This window comes from Helianthus annuus, chromosome 6, assembly GCF_002127325.2.
Source record: "Helianthus annuus cultivar XRQ/B chromosome 6, HanXRQr2.0-SUNRISE, whole genome shotgun sequence".
NCBI classification, from domain to species: Eukaryota; Viridiplantae; Streptophyta; class Magnoliopsida; order Asterales; family Asteraceae; genus Helianthus; species Helianthus annuus.
The window spans coordinates 54,201,024-54,219,066 of NC_035438.2; the positions used below are offsets into that span (position 1 = coordinate 54,201,024).

Here is an 18,043-nt window from a genome sequence, read left to right on the forward strand (position 1 = left end):
TACGGTGGATGTTCATATGGCCTCCAAGAGCTTGTGCATTAGTAAACCCTCTTTTGCAGAAATTGCACTCGTATGATCTTGGTGTGTGGGTTGTAGTTTGTTGGGGTTCGGTGGTGGGGGACGGTGGTTTCGGGTGGTCGGAGGTTTCTGAAGACGGTTGATCGGACTCCATTGGTGGCGGAGAAAGATTTAGGGTGGTCAAATGATGGAATATAAAGGTGGTAGGTTTATAATATTGTAAGATATAACGGCCTGCATATTTAACCTATCTTTAATTTGGATTAAGTTAAAGATAACTTTTTTTTTTTTTTTTCACATGTGAACTTCATAACAGACGGCTAATTCACACTCCTAAGACGCAGGCCTGTCACCACTCATTACCAGGACTATGTTATCTTAACCGGGCCCACACCTGGTCGATAGGAGCGTTACGCTGTCCCCGAGAAAATTTCCAGCCTCCTGCCACATGACAGGAGTTGCACCCTTCACAAGAGCCGACCCTCTAGAGTAAATGCACTGTAGTAGAAAACTCGGGTGAGATCAAGTGAAAGATAACTAATTACTAATTTCATTTGGATGTTGATATAGGTAATACTGTTTTTATAATTTCTGACTTTTAAAATAAACTAAGCAATTCTTTTATGGTAGACAAGTTTTTAAGCAATCTATCAGGGCCGGCTTGGGTCAAGTGCAGGGTGGGCCACCGCACAGGGCCCAACCTCTCAAGGGGCCCAAAATTTTATTTATATATATGTTTTGTGTACATATAGTTTTTGAACTGGAATTGGAACACATAAATTATATTGCCCAGTGGACTAGGCCCTCTACTTCCATTGAAGAAACAAGAGTTCGAGACTTGTTCTTAACTTATTTCTTTAGTTTTTTTTTTTAATTTTTGCTTAACCCCTTGTGTACCTATTTTTGGGCTTTGACCAGCCCATTTTTATTGGTTTTAATTTTAATTTTCTTTCTTTTCTATTTTTAGTTTTATAGGTTTTAATTCTCTTTTTCTATTTCCTTGAAGCTTTCTTTTCTCTTTTTAGTTAATTATGTAAATGTTCTTTTTAAAATGTTTTATATAATTAGATTTGTAATATACTTTAAGTTAATAATAAATTAAGTTAACTTATTATCGAAAAAACATATTATAATGCGTTAAGATCTTAAATATATTTAGTTTTGGCTTATTTAGGGAGCCATATATATTGTTAATTTTTTTTATATATAAGTTTATACTAAGGGGCCTATTTTTTTCACTCGCACAGGGCCTTAAAAGACCGTCGGATTTTCGGGGACGGCCTTGCAATCTATTTTATTCATTCACCATCAATACTAAGTGCTACTGCTGGACTGTTTAGATAACTTTCTATTTCCTAATAATTTAATAATGCTCACATACATTTTTAAATAATTAATGAGTTTTGATAGAACGTTATGGTTAAAAGATAATTTAGCGTCTTTTAAGATGTTGACTGTAAGAAAAAACTTTGTGTAGTCGTAATCATGTGAGTGTTTTGTTATATTTTTTTATATAGTTATAACGTCATGTAAATATCTGTTTTTATAAATTATCTATGTTTAATTACATACACGTCAATAAACCGTTTGTGAACTATTTGATGAAAAATACGTTTATATTTATTTATTTAATAAATGATCATATACATAAGAAAATGTCTTGTTCACATATTTAAATGAACAAATATGAAAATGTACATATGCCATGTTCAATCATATACGTCCGTACACGTGTGTTTGTGTTATTTTGTTTAGTTAGTTTGTGTTGGGTTATTTACCTGCATTTATTTCCGCTTTTTTATTTTCATTCACTTACGTTTGTTTGTGTTATTTCATCTGCGTTAGTTTATATTTGTTCATTTACGTTTGATTATAACATGTTCAGGTTTATTTATTACTAATTTTAGTATAGAGAAAAATGCTCGGATAGTCCCTGTGGTTTCGCCTATTTACACCTTTAGTCCCTAACTTTCTAAAATTACTTAAATAGTCCCCAACTTCTCATTTTTTGTTCCCGGATAGTCCTTGCGTCTAACTTCAGTTTGTTTTCTCTGTTAAGAGGGTATGAAATAACAAAAATACTCTTTCCTTAAAAAGGCCAAACCACAGGGACTATCCGGACATCTTCATTTTTATTTATAAAACTCCACCACCACACTTTATCTTCAACCTCCACCTACCATCACCTTCCTCCACCCTCCACCATCACCGCTACGGTCACTCTCCACCAATTTGGGCTTTATGTTTGAAATCAGTTAATTAGATCATGTCACAAAAAGAAACATCAAAACCGAAAATGGGTACTGCAACAATTGTGGAGATTATACTTGCAATCATCTTGCCTCCTCTTGGCGTTTTTCTTCGATACGCTATTGGCGTAAGTCATATATATATAGTTTTTTTTTGTTTTTAATTTGTTAATTTCATTTGAAATGGAGTATGATTGAAATGTGTAGGTGGAGTTCTGGATTTGCTTATTGCTGACGATACTCGGGTATCTTCCCGGAATCCTATACGCAATTTATGTTTTAGTTCTCTAGTGCTTTTTAATTTCTTACTTTTCTGGTTGGTTGGAATATGATTAGTAGGTTGTTTGTGATCAAAGAATTTCAGTTTTGTGTTTGCATATCTTAATTAATGTTTTAATGTGCACCAATTTGGAGAGTGACTGTGGCGGTGATGGTGGAGGGTGGAGGAGGGTGATGTGGGTGAAGGTTGAAGATGAAGTGTGGTGGTGGGGTTTTATAAATAAAAATGAAGAAGATGCCTGGATAGTCCCTGTGGTTTGGCCTTTTTAAGGAAAGGGTATTTTTTTCATTTCACACCCTCTTAACAGAGAAAACAAACTGAAGTTAGACCCAGAGACTATCCGAAAACAAAAAAATGAAAAGTTGGGGACTATTCAAGTAATTTTAGAAAGTTAGGAACTAAAGGTGAAAATAGACAAAACCACAGGGACTATCCGAGCATTTTTCTCTTTAGTATAAAACCTATTTAGTGTTCATATTTTAAAACCCTTTTTTTAGTCCATTAACGTTTATCCTTATCTTTATCTAAATTAATAAATAGGTTTTATACTAAAGAGAAAAATGCTCGGATAAATATAAATGATATATATATTTATCCTTATCTTTATATTTATCCTTATCTTTATCTAAATTAATAAATAACTTTAATTTTGCAATTTAGACCCTTTGATTTTTTTACTTTTAACCGAAAGTTTTTATCTTTTGCAATTTAATCCCAACTCTTTTTTATTTTCAACACCATACTTATCATCTTGCATAAGTTTTTCGTTTCGTTCTAAATTTTGTGAGTTAATGCACCGCAACGTGCGTGTGGGGTTCAACATTTTTTTCGTACATTTTTTCCCGTTTGACTGGCCCGTCACATCACATCTATTTTTCTCCGTTTAACAAGTTCGACCAAAGTGCGGGTCCTGAATGACTTGGTTATTTTTTTCTGTGTTTTACGTTTCGGTTTAATTTCTCTGCAACGAGCGTTCGCGATTCAAAGATTTTACGTCTGCTTTTTGCTCGACGTTATTTTTTTCGTTTTTATTTAATTTGTTTTTACGAGCTTTTCCGGTGTTGGTTGTTACTGATAGTAGTATAACATTGGTATTACTTGACACAGTTTTACAACAACAAATTATATTTAAATATATTTCATAATTCAATATTTAATAAATACGAGCATAAGATTTTAATATTTCATAATTCAATATTTAATAAATTGAGCATAAGCTTTTAATATTTCATAATTCAATATTTAATAAATTGAGCATAAGCTTTTAATATTTCATAAAGCAAAAAAAGGAGGTAATTTGACCCAATCGCAGAACCGGTCCCAGACCCTCGTTGAAATGCAGCATCCCGAAAACAGATGGTCCACCGTTTCAATCCCTTCACCGCAAAGAACGCAAGACTCCGACTCAATCGTAATATTCCTCCTAACCAGCGCTGTCTCGTCGGAATTCTATCGACCACTGTTCTCCAAACGAAGATCTTACATTTAGACGGAACCCAACCACAATCGTTGAACGAAAAACTCACCTCCTCATTATTGGCTTTTGAAATTATATGGAGACATTCTCTCCATTAATCTTCTCCCTAATTTTAGTCCATGTTTCCTCTCCCTAATTTTAGCCATAATAGTTGATTCTTTTTTTTATTTTGTCCTTTGTATTCTATATAAACAGAGTCATACTCTCTGTTCTTGCATTAAGAAAAATAAAAACTCAATAAAAAGGGATACCTTTGAATTTCTTAATGGTATCAGAGCAGTGATCCCATTGCTCGATTAAAGGCACATGACGGGTAGATTTAGTGATGATGACGATGATTGGGTTGTGGATTCGGGAGCCACCGAACACACAACTTATCTAAACAATATTCTTGAAAACAAAAGAAAGGATCCTCATGAAATGCCTGTGGTTATTCCTAATGGTGATGCGATCCCGGTTGAAGAAAAGGGTGACTATACTTTACCAGGAGGCACCAAAATAAAGGGAATATTGCATGTCCCAAAGTTTACTTGCAATCTTCTTTCCATCAGTCATTTGACTAAAAATCTTCAATGTTCTGTGACTTTCTTTCCTGATTTTTGTGTGATGCAGGGTCTCCGTTCGAGGAACTTGATTGGTGCGGGTAAGTGTAAAGGAGGTCTATACCGAATGGGGATGTTTGGGAAAGAGAGAAAGGCTATGACTGTTACAGTTGAAAGATGGCATAAAAGGTTGGGACATACATCTCAAGAGAAACTTGCTAAGGTTGATTTTCTCAAAGGTGTTTCTTTTAATCTTAGAAATAATGTTTGTGATTCTTGTTCTAAGGCTAAACATACGAGATCGCCTTTTCCATTAAGTAAAATTAAAACCAAAGGATGTTTTGAGTTATTGCATTGCGATGTGTGGGGCAAATATCGCATTCCTTCACTTTCTGGGGCAAATTATTTTTTGACAATTGTTGATGATTTTAGTAGAAGTGTTTGGGTTTTTCTTATTAAATATAAAAGTGATGCTAGTACTTGTTTGGTCAATTTTTGCAAGATGATTGAAACCCAATTTCACAAAAACTTCAAGAGAATAAGGTGTGATAATGGCGGGGAGTTCACATCAAACCTTATGTTGAATTTTTACTCTAAACAAGGAATTTTGTTAGAAACCACGTGTCCACATACGCCTCAACAAAATGGAGTTGTTGAGCGTAAGCATAGACATTTGCTTGATACGGCACGGGTTTTACGGTTTGAAGCTAATTTGCCAAAACGTTTTTGGGGGGAATGTGTTCTGACGACGGCATATATTATCAATCGATTACCTTCTAAAACTCTTGGTGACAAAACTCCATATGAGTTGTTGTTCAACCAAAAACCCGAATATGACCACATGAGGGTCTTTGGTTGTCTAACTTACTTTTGGAGTATCGAAACAAAGGGTGACAAGTTCGAAGTGAGGGGGAGACCCGGGATTTTCTTGGGCTATCCTCCAGGAGTAAAAGGTTACAAAATATTTGACATTGAAAGCAAAAAGGTTGTTGTGTCACGAGACGTGAAATTTCATGAAAATACATTCACATTTCCCGTTCAAGCCCACGATATTGTTCCAGCGCAAGCCCATGATAATGAAGATGTGTTCATTCCTGTTCAAGCCCACGATGATGAAAGCCCACATCAAGAACCATATGTTACTTCTAATGAAATGCCTAATGATGGGCCTATTTCCAGCCCACAAACCGTGGGACATGAGGATGCCCATATGACTCAAGAAAATAATGGTGAAAGTGATCCAACAATAAATCATGAAGAGATTTCTCACCAAAACCGTGAATCACATACCAATGTTGAAACCTCACGACCAAAGAGGGATCGAACTCAACCCAAACGACTTCACGATTTCGTTGTGAATCTTCCCCCTTCGGTCGACCATACACATACCGCAACAACTCAAGACGCCTCCACGGTACACCCTATAGCCAATTCTCTTTCTTATGCTCACAAAAAAATTTTGGCGGCCATCACTACTGCTAATGAGCCGAAACATTTTAAGCAAGCTATGAAAGATCCAAGATGGATTGAAGCCATGAAGAAAGAAATTCAAGCCCTTGAGCAAAACAACACGTGGACTCTTGAATCCTTACCGGAAGGAAAACGAGCTATTGATTCTAAATGGGTCTACAAGATCAAGCATAAACCAAATGGGGATGTCGAAAGATACAAAGCCCGCCTCGTAGCAAAGGGGTTTACTCAAATTGAAGGAGAAGGTTTCCATGACATGTTCGCTCCGGTAGCAAAGTTGGTGACTGTTCGAACATTACTATCCGTGGCCACTAAAAACAATTGGCTCATTCACCATCTTGACGTCAACAATGCCTTTCTGCATGGCAATCTAGAAGAAGAGGTGTACATGAAAATACCGCAAGGTTTTTCTAAAGAGAATGAGGATCGGGTATGTCGTTTACGAAAATCTCTTTATGGTCTCAAACAAGCATCAAGAAATTGGTATCAAAAATTTACCACGGTTCTTCTCGGCCTCGGGTTTTGTTCATCCAAATCGGATCATTCTCTCTTCCTCTACAAAAACACTGAAACATTCATTACTATACTCATCTACGTTGATGACATTATCATGGTTGGTAATAATTCCAAGAGGATACAAGAAATCAAGCAATGTTTGCATGAAAAGTTTAGCATCAAAGACCTAGGTGAACTGAAGTATTTCCTTGGCATTGAAGTGGCAAAAACCCCTCGTGGTCTTGTTTTGAGCCAACGAAAGTATACTCTTGACATCTTGGAAGATAGTGGTATGGGAGGATGTCGGCCGTCTTTCTTTCCAATTGAACAAAATCTAAAGCTTACTATGGACGACAAAGAATCTAAGGTTGATGCTAGTAACTATCGGCGGCTCATTGGCCAATTATTATACCTTCAGGCCACTCGTCCAGATATAGCCTACTCGGTTAACACCCTTAGCCAGTTTGTATCGGACCCTCGTCAGAACCACCTGGATGCTGTGTTTTGGATCCTTCGGTATCTCAAAGCGACCCCAGGCCAAGGCATACTCCTACCAAAAGAAGGTGGCACTAATCTAGTTGCATACTCTGATTCGGATTAGCTCGGTTGTCCTCTCACTAGACGCTCTCGAACTGGATATATGCTACTGCTCGGAGGTGCTCCAGTTTCGTGGAAAACCAAGAAGCAGTCAGTTGTCTCACGCTCTTCGGCTGAAGCTGAATATCGTGCCATGGCTACCACTGTTAGCGAGATCATTTGGCTACGATGGCTTTTGAAGGAACTGGGTCTTCCTCAACTTGGGCCTACTACCTTTTTTTTGCGACAACCAAGCTGCTCGCCACATTGCCAACAACCCGGTCTTCCACGAACGCACTAAACATGTTGAGATGGACTGCTATTTTGTTCGAGAACGTGTAGAATCCAAAGAAATTTCTCCTATGCCCATCGACTCGAAACTTCAACTTGCTGACCTTCTTACGAAGGGACTTGGAGCTTCACAACTTCGCTTTTTACTCGACAAGCTGGGCGTTGTCAACCTTCACGCTCCAGCTTGAAGGGGAGTATTGGCTTTTGAAATTATATGGAGACATTCTCTCCATAATCTTCTCCCCAATTTTAGTCCATGTTTCCTCTCCCTAATTTTAGCCATAATAGTTGATTCCTTTTTTTCTTTTGTCCTTTGTATTCTATATAAACAGAGTCATACTCTCTGTTCTTGCATTCAGAAAAATAAAAACTCAATAAAAAGGGATACCTTTGAATTTCTTAACTCATTACTATCTTCCGTAGCCAAAAGCTTAAACGATTTCGTAGAGAACTTGTCGGAAACGTCAAGCAACCAAACCCATTTATCCTTCTCAGACGCCACCCCAACCCCGCTCAGCGCATCCATGATATCGGCCAAATCTGCCAACTCCTCCGGGGACGGCGGCATTCTCGACCAACACCAGTTTTGGTTAGAATCCACACCCGTAACCGGAATACGATCCGACACCCTACACTCTTTGAACTTTTCCAAAGCAAATAGCCTTGGCCATTTATGCATAAGGGGAGAATCCCTAAACCAAAAATCAATCCAAAAATGGATACTGTTCCCATTACTTTAACTCCTTTGATAAAACTGTGAATTCTTTTACCTTTTAAGAGTAATTTGGCATCCATACTCGTGATATTTTTCCACACACCTGTAATAGTCGGGTTGCAAGGCAAATCCGACCAACTTCTTTTCCTACCATGGCAAACCAATACTACTTTTCGCCACAAGCAATCTTCTTCCACTCTAAATCTCCATATCCACTTAGCAAGCAACCCCTCATTCACCTTTTTAAGTATACAAATACCAAGCCCGCCCAATTTTTTAGGAATGGCAACTTTATCCCACGCTACCCAATGTATTTTTCTAGACTCCGCCAAGCCACCCCATAGGAAGTTCCTCATACGCAACTCCAGCTTATCTAACACTTTAATCGGCGCTTTAAAAATAGATAAAAAGTAAATAGGGAGGCTTTCTAACACCGCTTTAATATGAACGACCCGACCACCTATCGAAAGGGAACGCGCTTTCCAAGAAGCCAACCGATCATTAAAAATCTTCACAATAGGGTCCCAGTTATTTACTCTATTCATATTAGCCCCCAAAGGAATACGCAAGAAGCTTATTCTATTGTGAGTTCAATAATTCTAATATGCCATTTTGTTTATTGATTTAAATGACATAATCATTGGGTTAATACTTTTTGGGATATCGGCCTTTAGTAATTCCTTACTAGACGTAATTGGCCATTGGCACTCACACCTTTTTTATTCCCCTGAAAGTCTCACATTTCAACTATTTTTCCTCCACCGGTTCTCAGTTAAAAGAACTTAACGGAGTTAAGTTTTTTTCCGAATTACAAACTGACGTTTTATGGCTTTTGATCAGAACGAGGATACGAGTCGAATGATGTAAAACTTACCTTGAAATTGTGCTCCAAACGACGAAAACAGTGCTTCAATTCAGGTGTTTAAACTTCCAATTAACAAAAACTAAGTCGTTTAAAGCACTGTTTCGAGGTAAGTTTTACATCAATAGACTCGTATCTTTATTCTAATCAAAAGCCCTAAAACTTGAGTTTGTAATTCGGAAAAACATTAACGGAGTTAAGTTTTTTTAACTAAGGACTGGTGGAGGAAAAATATTTGAAATGTGGGACTGTCAGGGGGAATAAAAAAGGTGGGACTGCCAATAGCCAATGAAGTCTAGTCGGGATTATTAGAGGCCGATATCCCATATTTTTTTAGAGTTAATTACACAGATGGACCTTATGGTTTATAGCTAGTTTCACCTTTAGGTACTAACATTTTTTAAACAGGTTTAGGTTTTATGGTTTCAATTTTGTAACACCTTTAGGTACTAACACCAAAATTAGTTAATTTTATCAACATAATGACTAAAATACCCTTCCATTTTTTTTAATTTTATCAATGTAACACCTTTTTGTACTAACACCAAATTTTATTTAAGTTTAAATCAATTTTATAAAATCTATTTTTTTTCATCTTTTTATTATATCTCTTAATTAACATAAAATCTATTTATTTTTTCTATTTTCATCTTTTTATTAAATTTCTTATTTAACATAAAATCTACTAGTTACACCAGTATTTTTTTTAGTATTTTTTTGTTCATTTATATTTTACTATTTTAGAACTTATACAGTTTCTATATTTATTATATTGATCACCGAGATATAAATTATTTTAAATTATTCTCTTATTAATTAAATATATATATATATATATATATATATCACCATAACCAAACCAGAGCTCTTGAAAATCAGGCATTTTGTATCAATGGAGTTCGAGCGTGGGTATCGAGCCTATTAATGGAAGTTCGCGACATATTTTGAGAGCTTCACATCTAATATATCCATATATGCCCACCTGAAATTAAGTACTAAAAAATATCACGTTAATTAAAAAGATAGAAACTATGTTGTAACACCTCAAAAACGGGTTTGGTAATCAAACCACGTTAATACTAAAAGACGGGTAAAGTACCATTAGCGGTAAAATTAATTCGGAAAATATTAGGATTTATATAACTAAACCTAATATATAATAAAAATGGAAAAGAATGCTTTTGAGGAAAATAAAGTTTATAGAAGCCCGCATTAACGGGACTTAAACTAAACTAAGTCATAAATTTCCCCAAACCTACTAAGTTAACTAGGAATATTTAACCTAGTTAATTAGTTGGAATGATATTGGAATTAAGTAGATTGTAGCCTACTTAATAAACTAACCAAACATGAGGGGCCACATTTGGATAACTTAAAAGCATGGTTGTAAAACAAGGTTTACAAGGCCGAGTACTCTCCGAGTAGTCGCTACAAGGTAGGCTGCCGAGGCGACTTTCTTCGACTCCGCCTAATTACTCGAAGTCGGTCAAACGCGGTCAACCTCGGTCAGAATTGGATCTAATAGGTCAACTCGAGCCTAGTTTGACTTAAATAATAATAAAACATAATTTTTATGCCTATCATATTAAAGAATGAATATCATTTTCACGTATTTTATTATAAATATTAGTAAATTTATGTTATTTGACATATATTTAATCTCTAAAAAGTAATTTCTTTGTAATTTTACATGTCCGGGTACTCCCCGAGTACTCTCCGCCTAGACCGAGTACTCTCAACTCCCCAGTCTACCGACTAGGGAGCGCCTAGCGACTTTTGCAACCATGCTTAAAAGGTTATCTTATAAATAAAAATAAACAAAACACAACACACACAAATGTGTGTGTGCGTGATCGATCAGGGGAAGGCTCCCCAGGAGCCAAACCCCTAGCTTCCAACAAATCCATCATATTGAAGGGCTAAACGAAGCCCGAATTCACAACCAAACGTGAATTAATGATCACCCGAACAACAGGATCATAAGGTATGTAAAATCTTGATGATTAGTGAAGTTGTAAAAGTTGAATAATCATCATAATCGCAAATTATGAATGAATTATTGAAGCTATGATCGAATTAGTGATGTATACTTGCTTAGGAACCAAACCCTAAGTGAAAATTATGCATAAGATGCTATGATTTGAATGATTTGATGAATTACCACACTAGGATAAGTGGGTATTAATCATAAGATGAATTTGATGATATAATTATGATTAGAATCATCATACATGATTGTAATCAGGAAATACTTGAACAAATTGTGTGTTTAAGTATATAATCATACTTACTATGATATGAGTTTAGTATGATATGATAAAAATTTATGATAGGTTCATGTTCAAGGATGTTTATTATCATTGTGTATTAATTCGGTGAATTATGATGACAAGAACTTGCTTAAAATGGTAACATAAAGATAATGCTTACCGGATAATTGAACAACTAATTAAGCGAGTAGTTGAGCTACTTCGTGTAATTAATTATGTTAATAGGCAATTTGACTTTTTAAAGTCAAAATGACCTTTTATATGATCGAATGATAATTTTGACATAAAGATTGTAGGATGGAATAGTCGTTAATGATTATGACTAGTCTAACCATCTTACAAATTTCAATGATAGTTTGACGCTTAACAAGGTAGTGGAAGCTTGGGAATGAAGCAGGTCAAACGAAGCAAGTATGAAGAAAAGCATAATCATGATGCTAGGTAAGTAAAGCTTACACTCTATTTATTTAATACCTATTGGTTTTATAGGTTATGAATACTAGAAATTTATATTTGAATCATGATGTTCCGACACGACATATGCGGTTTGGAACCAAGACAATGTTAATAAACCATGTTTAATGATTAAAAAGGAATATTACGATTATTTAGTCATGAAATGACTAATAGGTAATGAGTTCAGAATGGTTACCTTATAGGGTAAACCGACATAAATGAAAAGGGTAAAAAGGAAATTCGGTCACTCGTTGATAATAACCGTTAGTTATTGAAAGACACTTATGGCATAAGCCATAATGGGTCAAAAGAGTCAAGAAATGAGTTATAAGTAAAATGACCGTACGGTGTAAACCGGAACGAGTCATGAAGATGAGATGGTAATAAATATCATCTCGCAAAGATAAATGGTCACTTAGACCAAATGGGTCAAATGGTGAAGATATCACTATTTGAAAATATCGACTAATGAATATTGTCGAGTCTTATGTTCACAGGAGTGAATAGAGAAAGGATAGTTGCATCGCTATTAATCAGCGATTATTAAAGCAAGGTATTAAAACGGGTCAATACATTGATCCGAGTCAGGTATGTATAATGGTTCAACTCATCATTTAGATCTTGAGGTTCTATAAGAGTTAGACAAGGTCAAAAATGGATATTCGGTTATCTTATAGGTAAACCGAATAATTTAAGTTATAATCATGGTGTTTTAGTAACATAATGGTTTCTAAACAAGATTATAGTTAAAAGGTCGGATTTTTGGGTCAAACAAGTATTTAAAAGTTCTTCGTCGTAAAAGAAGGACTAAAATTGACTAAAACGCCCTTGTAAGCTAAATTGAGCAAACGACCCTTAAAGGTGGTTTGGAAACGAGTTTTATAAGCAAATAAATACTTAGAATAAGTATAAAAACCGAAAGGTGTGAATCCTTGGGTAAATTGACCTTATATGAGTCTTCGCCGTAAAATGCATATCTGAGGGGTAAAACTCGGAATATTTAGATCACCACATTAAATCCACCGCAAATATAGTTGTGGTGGAAAATCATTTGATAAATAATGTGGAAATAAGATGCTAGAAGTAAATGAGCTTAAATTAGACGAAAAAGTGCTTAAATACCCTTAACGGGTCTGAAGGGGTACGGTCCCAAAAAAGCCGCGCAGACCTTCTGTCAGGTCGCGCGCGGGACCATACTCCTTATTCAGCAAGACGGTCAATCTTAGTCTCGCGCGGGTTACTTCAACAAAGACTGACCTCGCGCGAGGTCCATACAAGAAAGAGCATCAATTTTATACTTAGCGTTCTGAATAAGAGCCTTCAGCCACCTATAACCCTGCGCGGGCTAGTTACGTGTTCAGCCAGGGTCGCGCAGGGCTATGGTGCAGGGCCACTTCAGAAGGTACACAAGGTACAAGTGGAAGAAGAAAAGAGCCAATCAGCGTCCATCAGGCTGTGCTATATCGTGCTCCACGATCGTCTGACGTGCAGGAGACAATAAGTACACAAGGACGCCTATGTGGCACCAATCAGGGGGTGGCGACACCTGCCCCACGATCTCCACTTACCTGCTGATGGCAGAGGGACAACCAGGCCGACAACAGGGACATGTGGCTCCAATCATGGTGCGCCAACACCGGAGAACTTCTAGAAGCCACTAAAGGTCGACACCAGTGAGATAAAGAGCATATCCTCTAAGTTGTCGCCTTCCAGCCCAAGGCCCATCAGCCCATCTCCTCTTATACCTCTCCGGCTATAAATAGGGACCTTCATTCACAGGTTAATCCATTCTGTTCTCTTCTCTCTCACTCTTACCACACACTTATTTCCTCAAAAGCAGATACTTATTCTCACGCCGGAGTCTGGTTAAGAGGGAAACCCCCATATTCCCCTCTCAACGAGCTAACGGTGTTCTGTTTTGCAGGATTATCGGATCATTAAGGAGCTCAGGAAAGTTTAAGAAGATTAACCAGTATGAAAGGAACATAAACCAAACTAATTGACTCTAAAATTAGTTTCGTGTTTCTTCATTGGCGCCCACCGATTTTTGCAATCACTTTCATCTTCTTTTTCTAAGTTTTTTCCGAGTTTTTTCGGATTTCTTGATCATGGCTGGTCAAGGAATCATTCCCGATTTCGGTTTTGGCACGAACTTTAATGCAGGACCGGTTGAGGACAATCATAATGTCCAAGTCCAACCTGCCGAGGAAGTAGGCGAAATCAAAATAAAAAACACTGGGGGACCCCGCGCGAGCATCACTCGCATCACTCAGATGGTAACCCAGGAAACAATGTTGCTGGTCCTTCAAACCCAGCCCCAAATCCGAACATTTCGGCGCTACTTGGGCTACCAAAAGGCCAAACTCTAGCCTCCTGGTACGACAAAGAAATTGCTACCATTAATGCTGCGTATCAGTCTTTGAGCGCACAACAAACAATTCTGCAAGCTGAACCATCCTTGTTTACACCTCCGGGTCCAAGTCAGGGGGCGCGCCAGATACCCCCACAGCAGAACATCTAAGGAAGAGCTAACAGACCCCCCCCCATGAGAAGGCCAAGCGTGCACGACACGCGCGGCACACAAGGGGAAACAGGCAGCTATTATGACCACCCGTCAAACGTTCAAAGAGGTCCAGTTCATAGCCGGCTCGGGCCACGCAACATGAACAACGAGTGGGATGACACAGACCCAAACGATCCAACTTGGCAAGATGACGAGGGATCCTCAGTCTTCTACCGCTTGCAGAGGAATCACGAATACTACAAGCCAAGACAGCACATCGTGTACAGCGAAGAAGAAGAGCGAGACTTCCGCCTCGCCTATAGACCAGCTGAAATTGCAGAACATTCGAAGTTCATTCCAAAGATTGCTCTAGCCCTGCTATCAAAAGAAAAATTGCCACCAACAGTGGGAAAGTTTAATGGTTTAACTGATCCTGATGATCATGTCAGAGTATTCACAAGCGTTGGTTATATGGGAGGATGGAACATGCCGATGTGGTGCCATCTGTTTATCCAGACTTTCACAGGGGCTTCTCGCGCCTGGTTCGACAACCTTCCACCAGGAAAGATCACGTCATGGGTTGACTTCAGAACCCAATTCGTAAATCATTTCAGCCAGCAAAGACGTTACCAGCGCGACACTGCTGAGGTAACAGACATCTGGCACAGAGAAAACGAGGAGCTAGAAGATTTCATCACTCGCTTCAACAAGGAGTGTTTAGAAATTGGTGGTGTAAGTGAACAATTGATGCGCGCACAATTCAAGAAAGCCATTCGATGTGATAGCCTCATCAGGACTATCACAGGCAAAGACGGTATGCCCAAGGAATGGGACAAACTCATGGAAGCCGCGAAGATTAGTAGCACAAACTGAAGAGTCATTGGCCGGTAACAAGAACTCCTACACTGAAGATCGATTTTCCAAAGGAAGTTCGCGCGATAACAACAGGCGCAACAAAGGCAAAATGTGACAACCCGCAACTTTAGGTTAATGCTTTAACCTAACACAACTAATTTGGTCACACAATCTTTAGCATTGCATGGAACTATGCATTACTTTATGCATTATTTTACTAACACGAGAACTTTGTGCCTTAACTGTAAATTATATGTGGTGTGTGTGTTTTATGTAAAAGATGATACTTAGGGGTGAGTAGAGTAATTAGTGAAACCTTAATAACTCCTAACCCTAAAACCTCCCACACAAATCATTCTACGGCAATTCAAATCATTTTCTCTAGTCACCTTCTACAACCATTTCTCTCATCATTCTTGGCTGCACAAGTTCTCTTTCATCAATCTTGATCTTCCAATCCATTTAGAATCAATCTAAGGTAAATGTTTAATGATTGTATGTTGTTAATCCTTGATTATCTGATTCATACAAACCCTAGTTCTCCAAACAATGGTTCTGTGTTTATTGATCATCCTGATTATTGTGAAATGGTTTGTTAATAGTTGTGTAATCACTTGCTTGACATTAAGATGCCTGATATGTTAGAAGTGTTTGATCGTTGATTAGATTACGGCATTGCCAATGAATGAAAATAGGGTTTGATCGTAACCTGTAACTGTTCTCCAACGAAAACACTTTGAATTCGTCGCATGATATTTGCCGACGAAAACACCTTGATTTCGTCGCCTCCTGTACCGACGAAAACACTTTTGATTTCGTCAACTTGTCCCGACGAAAACCCTTTTGATTTCGTCACTCAACTACCCGACGAAATCTAAGATCGTCACCAAGGGATTTCGTCGAAGTATGGGTTTTTGTCGAAGGACTTAACTTGAACAGTAGGTTTCAATGGTTGTGTAATCTGTATGTATATTGATGAATGGTTATGATTATGATAATACAACCAAGTTATATAATGCTAACGATATCTACTGTGGAGGATGCCTATTGATAATAATGCCCATGGTTAATGGTTACTGTTAGTGAAGTTTACTTGTGATTAAGTGACAAAACTTGGTTCCTGCACCTAGTATAATACACATAACTGTTAAGCATTATTTGGAACGTATACGTGAACTATGGGATTATATGAGTTGTATAATTGCTGTGGTAAATTGTATGCACATCATGACTACACGTGAATGTAAACTGATTACGAGTACTTAAATATCATAGCTTGTGATTGTCTAAGTGTTAGCAAGTAATTTATCAAACTGAGCAAACCGAGGTGAGTTCACTGCTCTTTCCAAGCATGCATCCCGGGAAGGGATATCGGGTAACGTTTTCAGGGAAGAATGTCAGGTTAATGGGATGTTTGTTATTACTCAGTTTCTATCATATAAGACCCCTTACATCTACCGATTGTTGCCGAGAAGGCAACGAGGTATTTAGTTGATAGCGCTATTAGGTTTGGCACCCTCACACTGGGCCGGAATGGACGGGCGTGAACTATTTACCTTGACCACTTGACCAATGCTTTGATAGAGGCATTGGGGTTAGGGCAAACACATCTAGTAGCCACATACGGTAATCGAGTTAATAACATCATCAAAACATAATGTTGAACTGTTTTAAACACACATCTGGTAACTAACGCGTTAACAAAACTTTGAACTCACCAGCATCGTCTGACACACTTGGCTGCATGCTTGCAGGTCGTTAGATTTCTTGACATGGACTTGCTATCTGGGAGTGCTGGAGCGGTCATGGATCGAGGCTCTTGGATATATTTGATACTTTGGTTTTGAACACTTATCAAGAAACAGTTGTTGAACAATTTACTTTATGCTTCCGGTAAACATCTCCTTTGGTTTAAACTTATGATTTGGATTTACATTTGGCAATTAATGATATGTTTTATTTAAATACTATACGTGGTTCAATGTGATTGGTGGCTTGGATCCTGTTACGTCACACAACCCGCGGTGTTCCCGCATGTGGTATTTTGGGGGTATGACAGTTTGGTATCAGAGCCACTGGTTATAGTGAACTAGGTTTTAAAACGTTTTTTTAAACCAGATTATAACCGAACACCTTCGAAAATCGATCATGACACTCAGCTCCATATTGCAAGGTTCGTCTTCTGTTTACTTTATGCGTTACTTGTTTAGTAGTCACACACTCATAGCTTGCATGAAACAACATACTAGATACTATGGTGAATTGATAGTGTGACACTACTCTTCGACTTTTGTGATGCGTAATCCTGTAGTACCTTCTGTTTTGCTATTTGAATGCGGGGGAAAATTTTAACGCAAGTTAAGAGTCACTGAGATAAGCATGCAAATTGCCTTATTATTATGGGTGCACACATAATAATAATGTGAGGTGCATGTCAGTCCTAGTGAGGCTTAACGAGTGTGAGAAGGGTTCTGCCCTATTGTGTGTGAACTTGGTGGTTGTAGACTTTAACGTGATACTTGACTTTTACCCCATCTCGACTCCTAAATTTGTTCTCTCTCCACATATAGAATCATGAGTGGACGAGGACACAGACGTGGAAACATCAACATGATTCAAGCTGAGCTGACAAACTTAATCAACGCACATGTGGCTGAGGCTCTGGCAGGCTACCAAGCTGGTGCGAAATGTACCAAACACTCTTTAATCCTGTGTCGCGTACACGACTCTTACCCCTGTAATGTGTTTTCTTTCATCCCATAGGTCAGCAAAACCAAAACAATCCACCTGCCTGTACGTTCAAGATGTTTATGGATTGTAAGCCACAGACCTTCAATGGGACTGAAGGGGCTGTAGGACTCCTGCGATGGTTCGAGAAGGCAGAATCAGTGTTTGCGATGTGTAACTGTCCTGCTAGGGACAGAGTGAAGTATGCTACGGCACACTCGAGGATGGTGCTCTGACATGGTAGAATGCCCAGGTTC

At 37.9% G+C, this 18,043-nt stretch overlaps 2 protein-coding genes across 2 annotated transcripts; one reads left to right on the forward strand and one right to left on the reverse strand.

Moving 5' to 3' along the window:
• Positions 1-1,065: 1,065 nt before the first annotated feature.
• On the forward strand, positions 1,066-2,635 carry LOC110864005 (salt stress-induced hydrophobic peptide ESI3). Its single transcript, XM_022113170.2, has 2 exons — positions 1,066-2,395; positions 2,475-2,635. Exons 1-2 carry the CDS (start codon positions 2,285-2,287, stop codon positions 2,556-2,558), a joined length of 195 nt encoding a protein of 64 aa, XP_021968862.1. The 5' UTR covers positions 1,066-2,284; the 3' UTR covers positions 2,559-2,635.
• Positions 2,636-7,541: 4,906 nt separating this feature from the next.
• Positions 7,542-8,658, reverse strand: LOC110944783. The gene is made up of 3 exons (XM_022186430.1): positions 8,134-8,658; positions 7,787-8,041; positions 7,542-7,667 (listed from the first exon to the last, which is right to left on the reverse strand). Exons 1-3 carry the CDS (start codon positions 8,656-8,658, stop codon positions 7,542-7,544), a joined length of 906 nt encoding a protein of 301 aa, XP_022042122.1.
• Between the last annotated feature and the right edge of the window lie 9,385 nt (positions 8,659-18,043).